The sequence below is a fragment of the Elephantulus edwardii genome, unplaced genomic scaffold, assembly GCF_000299155.1.
Source record: "Elephantulus edwardii isolate Elephantulus edwardi_28Jun2011 unplaced genomic scaffold, EleEdw1.0 scaffold00126, whole genome shotgun sequence".
Taxonomy (NCBI): domain Eukaryota; kingdom Metazoa; phylum Chordata; class Mammalia; order Macroscelidea; family Macroscelididae; genus Elephantulus; species Elephantulus edwardii.
Genome location: NW_006399876.1, coordinates 4095916 through 4115807, shown reverse-complemented (window position 1 = coordinate 4115807; position 19892 = coordinate 4095916). Strand labels below are relative to the sequence as shown.

General features: G+C 55.1%; 1 protein-coding gene across 1 annotated transcript in view; it reads right to left on the bottom strand.

Moving 5' to 3' along the window:
• The window catches only part of SHANK2 (SH3 and multiple ankyrin repeat domains 2), a 617206-nt gene that overhangs the window by 376574 nt on the left and 220740 nt on the right, over window positions 1-19892 (bottom strand). Inside the window, exon 10 of the mRNA XM_006893221.1 lies at window positions 3738-4056. Within this exon, the coding sequence (XP_006893283.1) occupies window positions 3738-4056 (319 nt within the window). The remainder of the gene's footprint in view (window positions 1-3737; window positions 4057-19892) is intronic.

Genomic DNA, 19892 nt, shown 5'->3' with positions numbered 1-19892 from the left:
ATTCTCCCAGGATGAACCCTACCATGCTCCTCCCAGGACCACGCCATCATGCACCTCTCAGGAATACCCCTACCACGCTCCTTCCAGGATCACCCCACCATGCTCCCCCAGGACCACCCTATTATGCATGATGTTTCCTGAGTGCACTTAGCAGGGCGGCCAGGACAGAAAGTCAGGCAGGGACACCTGCTGTCCCCACCTCCACCTAAGGGGTCATGTACTGTCCCCGGAGCTGTGAAGGCAGGGTTAAGGGGCTGAGAGCTCTCCAGGACCCACATACGCATCCCTCCAGCATGGCTACCACTGAGGCGTTGAGGGGGGAGAGGACGTGGCTCTGAGAATGGAGGGAAGACAGAAGGCAGACAGGTGCACGGGGCAAAGCTGGGTGAGAGTCAGCGGGTCAGCCCCCCTTCCTCACTCCAGCAGGTAGAGGCCCACAGGTAGGGGACCAGCCACCTCATGAAAGTCCTGTGTTTGGGGAGTCCCCAGTCCTGGACAGAGTCCCAGGTGGACACGATGAGAGTTCCAGCTACGGACCAGCAGGTTGGGCAGACTCCCCAGCAGTGCTATGTGCTCTGCACAACCACAAAGGGGTGTGTTTCACCTCCAGAACAAATCAGAAAGCCCGTGACCCCATATTACACATGACAGTGATGAGGCCCAGAGTGGGAGGTGACCCGTCCAAGGGCACACAGTGTGAGGGGAGGGAAGTCCAGCCAGTGAGAATTCAGTGATGGTACACACACACACACGTACACAGATGCACACAAAATATCTGCAAGTGTATTCAGGAACACACACACACACAAGTTACACACACGTACACATGTATTCAGACACAGATATACACACAAAATGCAGTAACACATGCACAAATGTATACAAACTATACACACACGTACATGTGTTCACATGTGTGTACACACATGAACGGTGCAAATGCATATGTGTGTACATGCACACACAACCTGTGTGCTCATGTGTACAAACACAGACTACACACACACAAATGTACAGACACAAAACCATGCGACTACCGGCCCACAATGCACACGGGCCTTTACCCACAAGGACACATATGTGCAAGGCATCCACACCTGTGCTCACCTGCCCACACAGCCAATGACACATACATGCACACACATGTGCACAACTGCCCCCACACAAGCACATGCACAGAGGCACACAAACATGTGCACACACAACGCACACATCGACATTCAAAAAAACTCACACTTGTGTACAAGGCAAACCATCACCCAAGTGCACATGAGAGCAAACACATGTGTGCACATGGGCTTTTGCACATAAATGCATGCACATTTGCAAGACTTGCAACCATATACGTGCCCCATGTAGGAACAAACACATGCACATACAAGTTCACTGAGGAAATCAGGGTGACTGGACAGCATCCTGAATGAGTCGTAGCGCCTTCTGCTCTGCAGAGCAGTATCGCACTGGAAGTTCCTACGAGCCCCTGGACGTTCCTGGGAGCCCCTGGACGCTCCTGAGTGTCCCTGGCCACGCTGCCTTTGGTCTCTTATTAGATTTTGAATGGGGGAAGGGACACACGCCTTTGAAAATTACAGCCCTAATTCTAGCTAACGGTGTGGAGTGGAACCTGCTGCCTCTGGGGAGTGCTGTAATTTAGCTTTAAACTGTTCTTAGCACCTGGGCCTTCTCCCTGGAGGCTTCTCTGAGCCAGAATCTAGACCAGAGCTGGGAACTGGGTCTCATGATGGCAGTGAACTGGCTCGGGGAGTGTCAGTCCCTCCACCTTCTGCTGCACGCTGAGGCCGTCTGGCACCCGAGGGCCAGGGCAGGGCCCAGGCTGCAGTCAAGGCTGGGACACTCAGTCTTGCTGAGCAGAGGAGGCCGCAGAGCTCACATCTGCCTCGGGCACCCACATCCCCGGAAATCCTGAGCCTGCACAAGGGGCAAACGCACCTCCGCCTCCCCATCCCAGCCGGGCACCGGGCCAAGGCCGTGAAGTGGGCCAGCAACAGAGGCAGGGCAGCGGGACCAGGACCAACACGCATGTTCAAATGCCTCCCGCAACCACGGAGCCAATCAGGAGCCAGGGAGATGGCCAGTCAGTCACCAGAGAGGGAGACCCAGAACCAGGCCCTGGCTTAGGGTCCTGCCTCCACGCATGACTGGGCGGCCCCTGTGTGCCTCAGTGTCCTCATCTGTAAGATGGGACGACAGCAGTACCGTCTCCCAGAAGCATCAGGCCAAGAGAAGCAAGTGAGGACCCAGAGGTGGGGGTGCGGTAACAGTGCCCACTCGTGACCCCTAAGGCCGAACCGCCCCACGCTCGCTTGAGGGAGGTTCAGGACAACAGCACGTGGGAAGCTCTGAGTGCGAATTCAGTCACCCATGCTGCCTTCAAGAAGGACTCGGGAGCTCTGGGGAGCTCAGCCCCCCTCAGTCTGCTCCTCTGAAGAACAGACCTGGGGTGGAGTTCCTGAGAAACCAGCTGGCTCTGGAATACACAGTCCCCATGCCCCAGCAGGAACTGACACTGTAGGGCCTGCTACTGTCACCATCAGGAGAGCAGCGGCCTTAGTGCGCGACCATCTCACCAGGCCTCTGCTCTTCCTCAACCAGCATTCTGGCAGAGTTATAAAGGGTGGCTTAGTGGTAAGAAGCTGAGCTGCGATCCCAAAGGCACGTGGTTCAAGTCCACCAGCAGCTGCTCCACATGACAAAGACGGGCAGTCTCCTCCTGTGTGATTTACTGCCTCTGAAAACCCACTGAAGGCTCAGCTATGGGTCAAGGCCGACTCCATGGTACACAACAACCAGCAGTCTCCCCGAGCCCAGAGTGGCCTCGAGCTCCTGGCCGGACAGCACTGGGAGCCACCTCCAGCTCCTGTCAGCCATGCTGAGGCCCGGGAAGCCGGCCATAAAACACAAGGCAGACACTTGCTTGGCAGGACCCACCCCACCCCGCAGGTAGACCTGCCCTCTCCACCAACCCAGCTCCGTCCTGAGCCGTTGCCATGGCTGGGATGCCCACCATGATGACCTCAGGGCTGGCCTTACGGAGACAGTGAAAAGACAAAGCGCTTAAAGTTTCTGACCACCTCACAGCTGAGCCCTGACCACCTCATGGCCCAGCCCTGACCATCTCACGGCCGAGCCCTGCCCACCTCACGGCCCAGCCCTGACCACCTCACGGCCCAGCTCTGATCACCTCACGGCCAAGCCCTGCCCACCTCACATGCCAGCCCTGACCACCTCACAGCTGAGCCCTGACCACCTCATGGCCCAGCCCTGACCACCTCACGGCCGAGCCCTGCCCACCTCACGGCCCAGCCCTGACCACCTCACGGCCAAGCCCTGCCCACCTCACATGCCAGCCCTGACCACCTCACAGCCCAGCCCTGACCACCTCACAGCCCAGCCCTGACCATCTCATAGCCGAGCACTGACCACTTCACAGCCAAGTCCTGACCACTTCAGAGTTGAGCCCTGCCCACCTCATAGCCCAGCCCTGATGCTCTCACAGCTCAGCCCTGCCCACCTCATGGCCCAGCCCTGCCCACCTCACAGGCTAGCCCTGACGATCTCACAGCCCAGCCCTGACCACCTCACAGGCCAGCCCTGCCCACCTCACAGGCTAGTCTTGACCACCTCACAGCTGAGCCCTGACCACTCCCCAGCCCAGCCCTGCCCTGCCCACCTCACAGCCACCCTCGACCAGCAGTCCCGCCCAGCCCGGCTCTTACCCAACATGCCAGTGCGGCTGCTGCTTCTTGCCATCCTCGCCGGCACCGCCCAGCCTGTTGAGCGAGGGGGACCGGCTGCGGGGACCGGGTGCGTAGCCCCCGAGGGTCTTCACGGCGCCATCGGGGGTGCTGGGCATCTGCTGCAGCAGCTGCGGCGAGAGGCTGCGGTGGGCAGGGGCCGCGGAGCACACTGACCAGTCCTGCGGGCCGACGTTGAGGTTATTGTCACTGTTGGACCGCAGCAGCACCCGGGGCGCAGCCAGTGTGTTGGGGGGCCGCCGTCTGCGGTTGGAGTATGCCGGGGCCTCTCGGAAGGGCACTGAGGGGAGAGAGCAGAAAGGTGTGGTGAGGCCCGGCCTGCTGGGTGGTGCCTGTGCACGGGTGGGCAATGCCAGGCAGGACATGCAGAGGACATGCCAACGCAGGCAGGACACTGCTCTGCAGGTCATGGCAGGCACGGGTCGGTCTGTCCGCAGCCCCCTCCCCAGGCAAACGCAGCCAAGGAGAAGCCGGCTGTGAGTTCTGTGTGCAGTCCTCCCTGGACCCCACAAATGCAGAACGCACCCGCACGGAAGCAGGGAGGGACCTCACTGGGGATGCTTAAGCTGTCACTTAAGATGGAGATGGAAAGGACAGAGTCTGTCCCCCAGGAGGGCCACACGCTGACCCCTAGGAGGCCAGGCGGTACATCTCACAGCTGGGGGTGTACCTGCTGGGGTCACTGGAACATGGGCTCCACGCCTGCAGCCCTGCTGTTGTCCATCCTGGTCACAACGTGTGGTGACCCCAGGCCTTACAGAGCGGAGCTGGGCCCCGACACACGGTGACCCCAGGCCTTACAGAGTGGGCAGGTCCCAACACACAGTAACCCCAGGCATTACAGAACAGAACATCTGTGAGGCTTTCTCAGCTGGAGTCTCTAAAGGAGAGCCTCTGTGTGGTTTTGAACCATCAATCTTTGAGTTTCACAGTGCAGCACACACTGCTGGTGACACCTACCCTCTGCTTAACCAGCTGGCTGCATCTCAAGACATATCCTTTGGATCTGCCCATCAAGCTGAACTGTCACCTGGACAGCAGGCGATGGACCAACTGTCTGCCTCCCAGGGGATAAGGGCCTAGGTGTCTTGGGCTCAGAGTGAGGACACCTGTCCACCACGGACACTGGCACTGCCAGGCCAATTGAGGGCTGTGGGCAGGACGGCAGTGTCCATACCCAGAAGGAGCACCGAGGGAGGAGGCCCAGACCACAGAGAGAACAGCCACCAGCAATCTCTCGCACAGCTGCTGTGATGTCTTCTAGATCATCCCCCCTCAGGCATCTCTGACATTTGTCAACAGTGTCACCTCCTTTGGGATGAAGCTCAATTGGCCCTAGACTTCACCTGACCTAAGGCCAGACTGTAAATGCAAAAGCCACGTGCCCTGTTTCCAAGCAGCAGCACGGCAAAGTGGCTGTGACAGAGCAGGGACATTCCACTGCCCCTGGCTGCCAAAGGCCAGAGGGTCCTGGCAAAGCCTGTCACCAGGACCAAGGGGAGCCGTGTCTTCACCGAGCCTGAGAGCACTGGCCAGACGTCAGCCCACACACCACAGCTGGATGCTGGTGCTCCTGGGATAGACGTGGCCCTGACCAGCTTCAACAGGGACAGACGTGGCCCTGACCAACTTCAACAGGGACAGACGTGGCCCTGACCAACTTCAACAGGGACAGGAATGGCTCTGCATGGGCTCCATGGGGGCCGAGTCTTCTCTAGCTCCGTGGGGACAGAGGTGGCCCTGGTAAGGCTCGACAGGGACAAAGGTATCATGGAGAGACCTCTGATTCAGTGCACTTCCCATACCCCTACCACACCCCATACAGGGTCAGCCTGGAACCCTGGACTTGGGGCTCCAGAGGAAGGACTCCCCAGAGGGCAGCCCCCAGACTCGGCACAAGGTGCCTAAGGAAGCACAGGTGTCCTGTCAGCTGTAAGCCAGGACTCTGCTCTGAGCTGGGGAGACACGCTGGGGGAGGGGGGAGACTCCCCAACTGGGCGGCAGGTTGTGGTCACCTTAAGCCACTGGCTGGGCAAGCCGTCCACCGGAGGGAGACATACTTGAGCAGTACAGAGTGGTCCACAGGGACCGTCCTGGCTGGGAGAGGACAGGCTGCCTGTTCCCCACAGATGTCTCTCTCCAAAACCACTCGTCTCTCCAGAGAGTCTGGCCACAGGGCATCAGGGAGAAAGGGCCCTTCACTGAGGTCTCAGAGCAGCGACTGGCAGTGATGGCTTTTGGAAGAGCTGGGAGCTGCCTGACAGAGGGGAGGGTGACCTTGGAGGGCAGGCGAGGCTACCATCCCTGGAGTTACTAGCTTCTCCTCACAAGATCACTGACTGGAGACCACACCACAGCTCCGAAGCACACCCCTATGGTGAGGGCGGCCCCAGCATACCCCTGTGGTCAGGGTGGCCCCAGCACACCCCTGTGATCAGGGTGGCCCCAGCACACTTGGGCTCCCCCGCATCTCCTCCTTGGACATGGGTCTCACATCAGCATAAGCAGGGGCTGCTGGAATTCCTACTGCCCACACCCCTCTCCAGCCTCCCTGGCCCCCACACATACAGCAAATCCTATCTTCCAGAATGAAATTACTGGGAGCAGCACCTGATAAAAGAGCTGAAACCCAGGGAACTTCTCCCAGTCACTGGAGGAACAAGTGCCCGAAAGAACAGAATTGATAAAAGGCAACCACACTTGTCAGTACCCCAACTCTCAGATGCCCCAACTCTTAGTCCCCAAGGAACATGAGGACAAGGCCACAGCTGGGGCACTTCAGCAGATGCACAAACAGGCTCAGATGAAGGTCTTAAAATGCACATTTCTGGAGTGAGAGCTCCCCAGGAAAAGGGCGGGGGGGGGGGCTCTACAAGGTGGAAGCGATGAAATGGGTTGGGACATTTTCAAACACCTTTTCCCCAAGGGCCAGCCAAGGCTTTCAAATGAAGTCACAGGGGTGACATTAAGGGTGAGCATTTTAATGAAAATTGCCTCCCTTAATTACTAAGATTCGGATTAAATTAGCTTCCTGTGCAATTTAATTGGAAATTTCTTAGATGATCACTTGATGACGAGCTGGGAAGCCAATGCCGCCGAGATGCCTCCAAAGTAAGATTTTCATCAACCTTCTGCTTCCCCAGAACCCGAGCGTTCTGTGTGGCAAATGGTCCAATCAGGACCCTCCCTGACAATGTGGATGCTGTGAAAGGGTTAAAAATAACTCTTTTTCCTGTCTAAAAAGGATTAATATTCCACCCAACCATTTCCTTCTCACAGGCAACCTGCAAAGCACCAAGTGGGCGGGTATTTTCTTAGCTGTCTTCCAGGCGTTATTTATACATCTTTCCCACAATAAATCCACACAAGGTAAGACAAAAAGCATATGTGCTTTTCAAGCCGGTCGCCCCAGGGCTCGCCTCCATCCACCCCACAAAAGGCAGGCTCACTCAGGGAGCGAGCTGGGAGGAACCACCCGGCAGCCGAGTCCACCCGGCATGGTCCACGCAGCCCTGCTGTGCTCAGCTGGCGCTCGCTCGGCAGCCCCAGGTAACCCACCCCACACCACACACAGGAAACTTCCTTCCTCTGCCCTCCGACTTAGTTCCCAGGGAGCCGCGTGCAGCGGCCGGAGCCCTGAGACACACGGCCCCTCCACTGCCTTGATGGCCAGACCCAGTGTCAACCACGCACCAGCAGAGCAATTTTTGCAACATGCTGGGGGAGAACAGCCGGCAAACTGAGGGGAGCAGACTCCCCACCCTCCACCCCGAGGCAGCACGGAGCTGCTTGTTCCCATGCACCCGCGCCGCTCCCAGGCTCGCCCCTTACCATCCTTCTTGGTGAAGGCATTTAACAAAGACTTCATTTTGCCTCTGACTTGGGCAGTGGCGCGCTCATTCTATAACCTTCTCGGAGGAGGGCACAGCAGGACAGCCAGGAGGGAGCCCCCGTGCCCGGGCGCCGGGGCAGCGTGGAGCCTGGCAGCTGCGGCGGGCGTCGGGGCGCTGTGCAGACTCGGGGATGGCTGGGCACGCCGGGCCCGGCGCGCTGGAGACAGAGCCCACCCCATATTCTGTCTGTCAGCTGGGAACCAACTATGCTCACACAGGAGCTGCGAGCAAGCCCTGCTCACACTCGCCTCCCTGTCATGTGAGCCTCTGGGATCTGAGCATCTTCGCCAGGATGGGGCGCGCGTCCTGCAGCCCCAGGGTGGGCGGGCGGGCGGCCAGCAAACTCTCCAAGTCATTTGCACGCTCTGGCCCCAAGGAGCCAGCAAAACTTGGACGGTGCAGGGGGCATCGTCGCTGCCGAGCTGTGGCCGTGGCCCGAGAGGGCGCACCTTTGTCAGCAGAGTCGCTTTTTATTTTCAGCAGCCGCCGCTTGATCCAGAAGGCTGCCTGTCTGCCAGCGGGGAGCAAGAGGAAGCGGAGAGGGACCCAGCACCCAGGCTTCAGAGAAGCCTCAGCTGGCGCGCACCCTGCACAGACCGCGTCAGCGCGCCGGCGGCTCTGAGCATGACCCACATTTCCGCTGGAGAGGCTCGGGCACACGTAGCAATTACTCCGCTGGCTCGCTCCCAGCGTGGCAATTACGCCGGAGAGAACAGGGCTGGCTCCCGCTCGCTCTTTTTAAAGAGAACTAACCATCCAACGGGAAGCCAGGCGTGCCCTGCTCCGGCCGCCTGCCCCTCCAGCTGCTGCACATCCCCACCCGGCAGAAGTTTGGGGGACACACTGGAGGGCGCCCGCTGGGCAGCACTGCATGGAGAAAGTTGTATTTGTGAAGTCAACACAGAACAGTGTGCACATGTGTGCGCCGGCAGCCGGTTGGAGAGCCCGCTCCCACTCCACCCAAAGGGGCTCCGGAAAGGAGCCCCACACGGCGCAGCCCGAGCAAGGTTGTGCCGTCTGAGGCGTCTGCTTCCCGGCATGTAATTAAGTGTGGGGTGTTTTGTTTTTTTTTTATTGGTTGCTAAGAGAACTGCTTCCAAAATTAAAAAAAAAAATCAAAGCGATGAGATGAGGGGAGGGGAGGAGGAACATGCCAGTGGAATTCCATATGGTGGGCATGTGTCAGCAACAATGGTGCAGCAGGAAAGACCGGCTCCCGGCGGGGACGGACGCGGCCTCCCTCGTCGGGGGCTCAAGTTGGCCACATGTCTGGTCAGGCAGCCTTGGAATGCTGGGAGAGTGGACATGACCTTGGGGTCACGAATGAGTGTGCGTGTGATGTCAGTTGGACACTGGATGAATCCCCTCTCAATCCACGTGATGCCCCTTCCCAGCAAGCCCAAGTGACCCCAACAGTGAAACTGACCCCTGGACGAGATCTCTCCTTGGCCAACTTTCTCACACATATAAAACAAACGCGTGCAGAAATGAACCAAGCTGACACCCGGCTCACACTGGCCCCGAGCGCCATGGCTAGAGCTGCCCCACCGGGTGTCCACGGCTGCCCTCTTCATAATGCAAAGGACCCTCAGTGCTGCAGCATGCAGTGTGCTGCCCTGCTACCCAAAAGGCGGGCAGTGCCAGTCCACTGGCCACACCTCGGGAGGAAGGCGGGCAGTGCCAGTCCACTGGCCACTCCTCGGTAAGAAGGCGGGCAGTGCCAGTCCACTGGCCACTCCTCGGGAGGAAGGCGGGCAGTGCCAGTCCACTGACCACTCCTCGGGAGGAAGGCGGGCAGTGCCAGTCCACTGGCCACTCCTTGGGAGGAAGGCGGGCACTGCCCTCCCATAAAGACACACAGCCTTGGAAACAGAGCGGAGGGTCCTTGGATGCAGAACGGATGTGAAGGCTGGACACTGGGTGGTCTGACCCCAACCAGGTGTACCACAGAAGAAAGGCCAGGCGACACGCTTCCTCAAAGAGCACAACACTGCCCTGTAACAGGGGCCACGTTGAGTCAAGTTGCTCCCACTGGATTGCAGTGGACAGCTGTGGGAGGAGGTGGCCAGACACTTCCTCTGCGGCACTGCTGGGTGGTTTCAGACCTTCTCCCTTTAGGTGGTTGTTGTTGTGAGCCCTCAAACCGGAACCAACTCATCGCTGACTCTCCAGTGGGTGTGTAGAGGCTGTAAACTGCATGGAAGGAGACTGTGAGCCTTTTTCCTATGGAGCAGCTAGTGGATTTGAACTGTCGGCCTTTGGGTGGACAGTGCAGCTCCTTACCACTAGGCCGCCAAAGCTCCCTCTGGGGTTAGCTGGATTCACCTGCACCAGCCTGACCACAGCACGTCACGCCCTGCACTTGTGGCTGCAGTGTAAGCAGGATCTGGAGAGGCCTTGCAGCACGTGGCACAGCGTCCCCTTCGGGGTCCGGATGCGTCATCCTCATGGGAGCACACGGTCCCATCTTCTCACTAATAGTGGTTGGTAGGTTTGAACTGAGGACCTTCTTTTTAGCATCCAAGTTGCAAATCCAGAGTCAGATAAAGACTTGTGCTAATAATGCTTCTGCTGCTGGCAGAGTTTATCATCCATGACAATGCACGCCCATCGCGCGACTCAGGGGTGGGCAGGGTGGCCAGTCTCCAGGAAAGTGTCCCTCAGTGGCGGAGTCGCCTACAAAGACATGCCCACCTCTTCTCTTGCGTGGCAGAGGAGAAGCTCCCTGCCGGACCTCTGTTAGGGGACCAGGTCTGTCCGCAGGGTCCTGTCCTGACTGTGTGGGAGGGAGGGGACCCTTTGGTGACAGCTGATAAAGGCAGCTCCCCTCAGGAAGTGGGGGGTCCCAGGCAGCCACGTGCACTGCCACGTGGTTGCAGAGAACTCGTCAAAGCTCAGAGGGCCTGTGGACGAGTGGGAGGCTGCGAGGCTCAGCCTGCTCCATCTGTCCTCCAGGGGTGCCCTCCCCAGAACGGGGACTCCGTGCGCCACGCTTCCGGGCACCCCGTCTCTCCAGCGCTGCTGCCTTCACTGCCGGTGGAGTGAGGAGGCAGGCTCCTCGCTGGCAAGTCTGGGACCAGCCCCCGTGCCAAGGGGAAGCTGCACCCCACCATCTTTGGTGCTGCTGGCTGTGGGGAAGGCCCAGGAAAAATTCCTGGGGAAATAGGAAGCTCGCACATAACGGTGTCTCCACACCTTCTGGGATGGGATGGAGCCTTCACCCCAGAACTCTGGGGGTCTGAATGGCCAAGAAAGAGCCCCATCAGCACAGAGGAGGACGAGGTACTCTGTGCCGACCACACAGATGGGAAGGCCTGTGCTCGGCGCCCGCACGAGGCCCGCAGTCTTCCGGAGTTTACCCACAGTGGGAGCAAAGCTGGGAAATATTGGGGGCCCTGGGGCTGCGTCTCAAGTGACCAGGATCACAGAGCCGGGTTCCCAGAAGGCAGGGTGCAGGTTCCTCTCTCGTCAAAGCTGTCAGGCCTGTCCTTGGAGGTGCTTCTGGGTGGGTTCGAACTGCCCACCTTTTAGAGAGTAGTGGGCTGCTCACTTGGGGATTGGAGTGTTTTTCTTAACTGTCAATTAATAAACAGACACCTTTTCCAAACCACGCTTGGAGGAAGAGGAGTCTCAAACCATGGACATCAGCACTGACAGCATCATCACACTCCTCAGGCATGCATGTGGGCCCACTGTGCCCAGCCTGCGGCCCTACTGTGTGCACAGAGACACATGGGAATTCTGGTCAGCTCCACAGAAATTCTGTCCGGGCCGGTGGGCCAATCCTGGTAACACTCAGCCCATTTCAGGCATTCTCACCAAATGGCAGGAACACCCTCCTTGATTAGTCCTAGAGACGGGGCGCTCACTATCTGTGCGTAGTTCTTACAACTGGGTCCTACATCAACACAGAAGCTCACATTTCTGCCCTGGAGGTGACTGTCCATGCTGGATGCATACAATGGAATCTACTTCCTTTTTGCTTCTGCCAGGGACACCCCCAAATGCACTCCAGGCTAACAGCCCTGCCCTGGCCCTGTGCATCATCATTTCCTCTGCCCCACCCCAATGTCAGCCCTGGGGCCAGGTCATTAACAAGCTGACCCTTCCAAGTCTTCCTCCTCTCCTCCTCCCATAGGGACAGGGCCCGGGATCCAACCTCACCTCAACAGACTCCTTTTATGTGACACAAACCTCTGAAAGCTCTCAGACCATGGGTCCCTTTTTCTGCCTCGTCTTTTGACAACTGCCTGACAACAGGCTGAAAATAATCCAGTTTCTTGTATAAAAAAAGGCTCTTTGCACATCAGAACATTTCAAGATTCTGGCAGGGAGGACGGACCAGGTGCTACAAACACGCTGGGGCTGGGATGTGTCCTGGAGCTTGGAAAATTCATGTGTGTATTAGTAATGGGTCCCCCATCCTTCACAGCAGGAGCACTGGGGGGCGGTGCGTGGCAGCCTGGCCTCAGTGTCTCCACTGAGCAATGGACACGCTGTCACCTGTCACTATTGAGACAATCCCCAATCGGCAGCGTTTTCATGCACAACAGAGGGAAATGCTACCCTAAGCCAAGGCGTGACTAGGTACAGATCAGACCACTGTCATTTTTAGGGTTTCCACTGGCTTATTTTGCAAGCTGGCCGCGAGGCCGTTCTTCCAGTCTGTCCTCATCCAGAAGGTCTGCTCAGAATCCTAGCTACACAAAAGCCCCCACTGACAGAGGGCAGGGCTGCAGCCAGGAAACACAGACATTGCCCATCACACTCCTCTGGAAGCAGGCTCACCCAAGGCTGGACTTCAAGCTCAGGCCAGGGGCCTGGATGCACCCTGCTTCTCTCAGCTCTGTGACCTCGGGCAGGTCATGTGATCTTTCTGTGTCTCTTCTCACCCGTGTGTGAGGGTATCGATAGTGCTGTTTCACAGGCATTCAGCTATGTGGATCATAATAAATTATGGACCACCTTTGAGAAGAACGACCATTACAGAATACCTCATGGGAAACCCGGATAGAGACCAAGAAGCAGCTGTTCCAACAGAATAAAGAAACACTGCATGATTTAAAATCAGAAGGGGTGTCAGGGTTGTAAACTTTCTCCATACCCATTCAACTGGCATGCAGGACAAATCGTTAGAGAAGTTGGACTATATGAAGAAGAATGTGACATCAGGATTGGAGGAAGACTCATCAACAACTTGTATTGACACAAATTTACAAAAGTGAAGACAGGAAGTATTTACTAAAGAACAACAAACACTATATGGGTTACACTCCAATACGGGCTACACTTTAACCTAAAGAAAATGAAAACCCTTCTAAATGGACCAGTAGACACCACCATCAAAGACAGAGAAAAGATGAAAGCTGCCAACAACTTCATTTGACTTTGATCCGAAAACCAATGCCCAGGGAAGCAGCCGTCAACAAGCCAACTGATGTGCGGGGCAGATGGGCTGTCAAGGACCTATTCAAATGGCTAAGAGCAAGGATGTCAGTTTAAAGACTAAGGTGTGCATGGGTTTTCTATGCAGCTGAAAGTTAGACAATGACTATGGAAAACCAAAGGAGAAATGAGATCTTCGGATGGTGGTCTTGGCGCAAAACAATGACTGTAGCATGGACTGTCAAAAGAATCAAAACAACAAAAAATCTGCCTTGAAGAAAGTGCAACCAGGGAGGTCCTTGGAAGGAGGGATGGTGCAACCTTGTGCCACATACTCTGACAGGTCGTTAGGAGGGAGCAGTGCTTGGAAAAGGACATGGTGCTAGGACAGCAGGGCCGAGGACTAGCCTCAGTGAGACGGACCGATGCTGTGACTGTTAACTCAGGCTCACACCTGCAGGAAATGGTGTACGGATGGCGCAGGACAGAGCCCGTTCTGACAGGCTGTCCACAGATCACTAGTGTAGTCAACTTGTCAGCTCCTAACAACAATAGTTTGTGTTTTATTGACATGTAAAGTTACTTGACCGTATGAATGATAAACTATAGCTAACACTGAGAAGAATGAGAATCCCAGAACTCTTAATTATTTCATATGAAACTTCTACCTACACCAAGAAGCTGCTGTCCAAACAGCAGGGGAACACTGCATGGTTTAAGCTTAAGAAAGCAGAGTGGCAACATCATAGTCTCTCTCCACACGTCCTCTCTCCAGAGTCAATCTGTATGCTGAGCAAATCATTCGAGAAGGTGGACTCTATGAAGAAGAAATGTGGCATCAGTATTGGGGGAAGATTCAACAACCTGCATTGTGAAGATGATGTAAGTTTGTTTTCTGAAAGACAAGAGGACTTGAAGGGTTTGCTGCAGAAGATCAAAGACGACAGTCATCAATATGGATTGACTTCTCAATATCAAAAATCCTCAACACTGGATTGATAAGTAAATCCATGAAAGATGAAGAAAGATTGAAATTGCCAACAATTTCATCTTACTAGGTTCCACTAGCTTCCTTGGTACCAGAAGTCAGGAGATGAGAAGATGTTTTGCATCAGGAAAGTCTGCTGTCAGGGACCTCTCTGAATTACTGAGGAGCAATGATGTCAGTTTAAAGAGGAACTTATTATGCACCTGAGAGCTGGACAATGAATAAGGATGACAGAAGAACTGACTGAGCTGTGGTGCTGGAGAAGGCTGACTATCCCTCAGACTGCCGGAAGCACCAACTGGTACGTCTTGGAGAACGTACAACCTGAGTGTTCACTGGAGGAAAGGAGGGGAAGCCTCAGGCATGTGGTTAGGAGGGGCTTCGACTTAGAAAGGGACCCTGCTCGGAAAGGTGGAGAGTTAGGGAAAAAGAGAGAGCTCTCCATGAGAGGGACTGACGAAGTGACAGCAGTAATGGCTCAAGTGTATCAGACGAGGGGAGGGTGGCTCCGGACAGGGAAGGGCGCAGATCTGCTCTCTGTTCACAGGGTTCCTATGAGTCGTGCTTGATTCGACAGCACATAACAACAACAAACACAAAGGCAGACCCAGGCTTCATGGCTGAAGGCAACTACCAATAATTTACAATTGACCTTGAGCAAAAGGATCCAAACTGATTCCACGTCTACAAGGATCTTTGGCTTTTTTGGAAGCTCAAGCATGCTGAGTCCAACTGTCATCACACCACACGTGTTCCTGTCTGGGTGGCTGACGCCATCTCTCCAGTACTGTCGAGGCTCAATCACGTGATGTTCAAGGGGGGCTGCAGATCGCACCTGGCTTATGGCTAGGTGGGAGATCTGAGCCCCTAATCTTCCTTTGTTTAAGGATTGTTGTTGTTGTTGTTGTTGTGTGCCATCAAGTCAGCTGGAACTGACTCACAGCCAGCTCTCCAGCAGGCGTTCAGAGATGGTAAACCACATGGGAGGAGACCGCTCATCACCAGAAACTGGTGGATTTGAACTGTGCCTCTGGGATCGCAGTGCAGCTTCTAGGGTGGACTGTAACTTAAAAAAAAATAAAAAATACCTAAAGCCTCTTCTCTCACGCCTGTCAGGGACACGCCTCCAAGTCCTCCCAGAGTCAGGATCCTGGGCCTCCTCCCCAAAACCCCAGGCTTGGCCAGCCCTCAGCTGCCCTGAGCCCTTGCAGGACTCTGGGCTCCTGACAGCTGGTTGTGATGCCAGGCTGACCAACGCCCTGGAAGGGCTCCCTAGAGCTTTGACTGTGAATGAAGGAAGGAGGGAAGGAAGAGATGCACTGAGTAGTAACTTCTATTTTTCCCACCACGGAAGTTGGCCGAGGGTATCAAGTCAACTTAGCAGGACTGACTGAGAGGAGGAAGCTGAGGGTTTGAGTGGCCCACCAGCCCCATGCTTCACGTGCACCGCTTGTGCTGACTCACAGAGTCTGGGAGCCATGACTTCTCTGCCTCCTCACCTGCCAGGGCCATGCAGGTGCCCCGTGAGCCCGGGGAATGAGGTGCTGAGCCTCACTGTCTTCCTGCACCCTGAGATGAGAGGCCAGCTTCGTTCGTCACTCTACAGTCTCCTCAGCGTCTCCTCCCTGTGTCCATCGTCCCCACGCTGAGTTCAGCCAGCCCGGGTCAGGACCCTTCTCCCTCCTGCAGTGTTCCAGGCCCCTGGGCTCAGGCCAATCCTGTACGGTGAGATGCTGACTTAGGAGGAAGAAGGTGAGCAGGGGGTGTTGGTGGAATCCCGCCCTGGGAGTCCAGTCCTTGTCAGGGGGAGCTGCGCCTGGCTTGTTATCACAGCGTCCGTGAGGCTGGGGCTCAGGCAAGAGTGTCTCCAAATGCCAGCTCAGAGTCAGCACCACACAGCTCCAAGGGAACCGCAAAGTGTCCCAGGTAATGCCCGCAACGGAACTTCCTGGGTTCAAATCCTGGCTGGGTAACTTCCCCTATGTTACAAGTGTCCCCATAACAAAGCAAGCCACAACGGTTACAGTACAGATGCCAAGTCAGTTCTGACTTGGGGGAATCCCTTGTTTGTTAATGTACCTCTGCACCCCAAAGGCTTTCCAAGGCTGCCATGACCAGGCTAGTCCTTGGATGGGTTCAAACCACCAACCTTCCACTGGCACCCCCTCTGGACTCTGCAAGCAGCCACTGTGTGCTGTCCTGAGCGGATTCTATCTCTTGGTGATTCCTGTGATGTCTGTGGGGTTTTCAAAGCTGTGACCACTGGAATTGAGTATTCCCTGGGACAGTGGTTATGCAGCCGGCCCCTGACCAAGGTCAGCACCACAGCCACCACTGCAAAGGTGTCCTGGTTGTTACTGTAGCATTTTTAACTGCTGTTATTGCTACTGTTGTGTATCTATTACTATGGTTGTTCCAAGGCCATGCTTATTGCTGCAACTGTTACTTCTGTCATTGTTACTGTCCCTTGTTTACTACTGCAATTGTAGCAGTGTGTTTATTACTGCGATGTTACGGGAGCATTTTTCACTGTGGCTGACAGGACAGTGTGTTGATTACTGCATTGAGTATATTATTATTGGTTCAACAGCACATTTTTTGGGAGTTCTGAAATGTGACTGCAGCTTCTCTGAAGAGTCTCAAACCCATCCATGGGTGGTTACTCCTGTGTGAACTCAGGCACAGGAGTGAGCTCTGGGCACCCGCAGAGCCTGTGTTGGGTCGTATTTCAAACCCCGTGAATTATCTAAGGCTGCAAAAACCCAGTCCGAGAGCAGGAAGGATAGTCCCAGCACACCGGAGCAACAATGGCACACTTCCCGGGGCTTGGGGCCGGGGATATCCCAGTACTCCAACTCTCTTTCCTTCCTTGCTTAATTCTTGCTCACTGTTTCCGGGGGACAAGGGATGAAGTCAGGCTGGACAAGGAACAGCAGGACCGAGGCTATTTTCCACCTCGACCCAAACTCCCAGTGTGAAGTGCTCGCCTCTGGTCTGAGAGGATGCCCACGGAGATGGAGAGAGGAAGCAGAGTGTCTCAGCCACCCACCAGCTCCAGCCTCCACTTTACCCTGTGGGAGGGAGAACAATACTGGGACAGGACGTGGCCACGCAGGAGCCAGGCCAGAACTTGCGCTGCCCCCACCCCCAACCTGATCCAAAACAGACATGCTAGCTTATCCATGAGTCGCCGTACATAACTGCAATTTCAATATTAGTAGGCACCGTTTCTGCGTCTCACAATCACTGCTAAATGAATCATACTTTTATAAATAACAGGAGATATAAAAAGGCGTCGCAGCGATAGCGGGGTTATCTCTGAGCAGAGAGGCAGGCGTGAGCACGTCTGTAGGGAGGCTGCCAGGCGGGGCCATTGAGAGGGAAGCTCCCAGGGACTGAGGCTGGAGTATTTCAGAGGAGCTTTGAGGTCAAGCACACCAACACCCCAACCTCCTTCCCAGGGTTTTCTAGGCCTGCCTGGGGCAGGGTTTCTAAGGGCAGCTGAGGTCAGAGTTCCCACTGATCAATCTCCTATGTGACATGGAGAACTGGCCTCGGGGGTCAGAGGGCATAGGGAGGGGCTCTGCAGGGCAGAAGTGGGGCTAACCATCACGTCCAGGAGTAGGGAGGACAGGAGGTTTGTAGACTCCCTAGTGTCCTCTCCGGTCCACCTGCAGGCTTCTGCACAGGCCAAGCAAAGCCTCGTCCTTGGACACAAGGCAATCAGGCCCCTTGTTCCAAGGTCTCTTGGAAATCCAGCGTGAATGTCTGGCAGGCCACTGCTAATGCATGGCTCCAATCACTTTAATCTTGAGTAACTGGTCAATAATGAATCTTTTTCATTATCCCCCCTTTTTATAAATGGGCCCAAATATGGACCTCTGTCAGTTTTCTGAAACACCTCAGTCAGTCTTTTGCCAGTCCCTGGAGTCTTACTGCACGCCAATGCCTTCAGAGCAGCGTCCACTCTTCTCCAGCACCTCTGGTTCCAGGTCGTATGCTGCCCCTGGTGGTGGAGTCTATAGCGAGATGCGCTGCCAACTCAAATGCCACATTCTGGTGGTTCAAATCCACCAGCAGCTGCTGAGGAGAAGGACACACAGTTTCTTCCAGGACCATTCACAAGCTTGGAAGGCAGGAGAAAGGGTGTTAAGAACCAACTCAAAGGCAGTGATTTTGAAGGAGGGCTTGTTTCCAATGGTCTGTGTCAACCAGCTTTCTGATACGGTGACTCTACCTCCCAATGCTGCTGCTTCCAGTGTCACACGCACTTAAGACTTCGCTATTCTGCACTTGGACTTCTTCAGCAACTCGAGCGCGGGTTTGGTCTTCAGTTCTTTCAGCTCGAGAACTACAAAGCGTGCTGTTCCTCTTGGGCTTCCTAACTCCAGGCCTTTGCACATGTCGTTATAATCCTCATTTCTGTGACTCTATGAGGCAGAGTAGAAATTCCCACGGCATCTTTTGGCTGCAAATCTTCATGAAAGACCCTCACCAGGTCTCTTCTCTGGGGGATCCCTAACAGGTCTGAACCACAGACGTTCTAGTTAGCAGCAGAGAGCTTTAACCTCCGTGCCACTGCAGCTCCAGCCTGACTTGGCAGAACTCTACACTCTGTCCCCTCTGTCCTTGTGAGCTCTGAAAACTCTTCTTGACTCAACAAACTTCTGTTCTCCCCTGGGCTCCCGGAATCTCATCCATCGCAAGCCCAAATCCAGGAGTCAGTCAACAATTTGAGGGTCATTTCAATGCAATGTGGGTTTTCAGAGTTTCTTCCTCAACAACTACCCTTTTAGGCAGCCTTGATCTTGCACCTCCTCTGAGGACTCATCCCTCTGTGCCCCCACTTTCTGCTTGCTCTGTTACACCCTCGAGGTGCTTTAGAACATGGATTTTACCTGGGGCTCGCCTCTGTCTAGCTCAGGGCTCCTCTAGTTCTATCAGCTCTCAGCTGTGCTCCAAGGCCTACATAAGCCGTTGCTGCCGCTTTTTTATTATGTGTTTTGCTCTGAGTTTGTAATTGCTACCAGCAGGATACAAGCTATCCAGCCATTATCAGGAAGTTGTGGAGCCCAGAGAGATATATTAAGAAATGGAGGAGGACTGACCAACTAGGGCCTTCAAGCTGCTTTTCATCCTCTATGAAACTCAGGGCTTTGAATTGGTTCAGGTATGTTGCAAGGAGGAACCAATCCTTGGAGAAGGATGTCATGCTTGGGAGGGTGGAGGGACAGCGCAGGAGAGGATGACCCTATATAAGGCGAATTGATTCAGTGACTGAGGTAATGGGGGTAGATGTGTTGGAGATGGTGATATTGGCATAGGAACAGAGCAGGGTTTAGGGCTGCTGTACATAGGGTCATTATGAGTTGCAGGTGACTCGACAGTACATAACTACCACCACCACCACAACAAACAACAATAACAACCACCACAACAACATGGCCCATGAAGCAACACTGGAACAGATGACAATTTTCAAAATATGGATGTTCTGTAAAGATAACCAGAAAAACTGTGAATCAAAGTCCTAGAATGGGACTTCAGACACAGGAGAGGCCCAGGGAGCCCTTTCAGAAGCCTGATGCGGAGACAGTTACCGTCAGGACCAAGGAGAGCGACACACAAGCCAATCAGCACAGTCAGATGCCATCGTTGAGCCAGTCATGGTGTTTTCAACTCTACTATTCAAGATACGAAGATTCTCACCACTGGGCCAATTGGCAGCATCAGGATGAATGGTGAAGAGACTGAGATTGTTCACAGCTTCAGTTTGCTTGGCTCTACAGTCAACAATCTCGGCACTAGCAGCCAGGAAATTAGAAGACGGATTGAAAGTCTGCTGTTAGG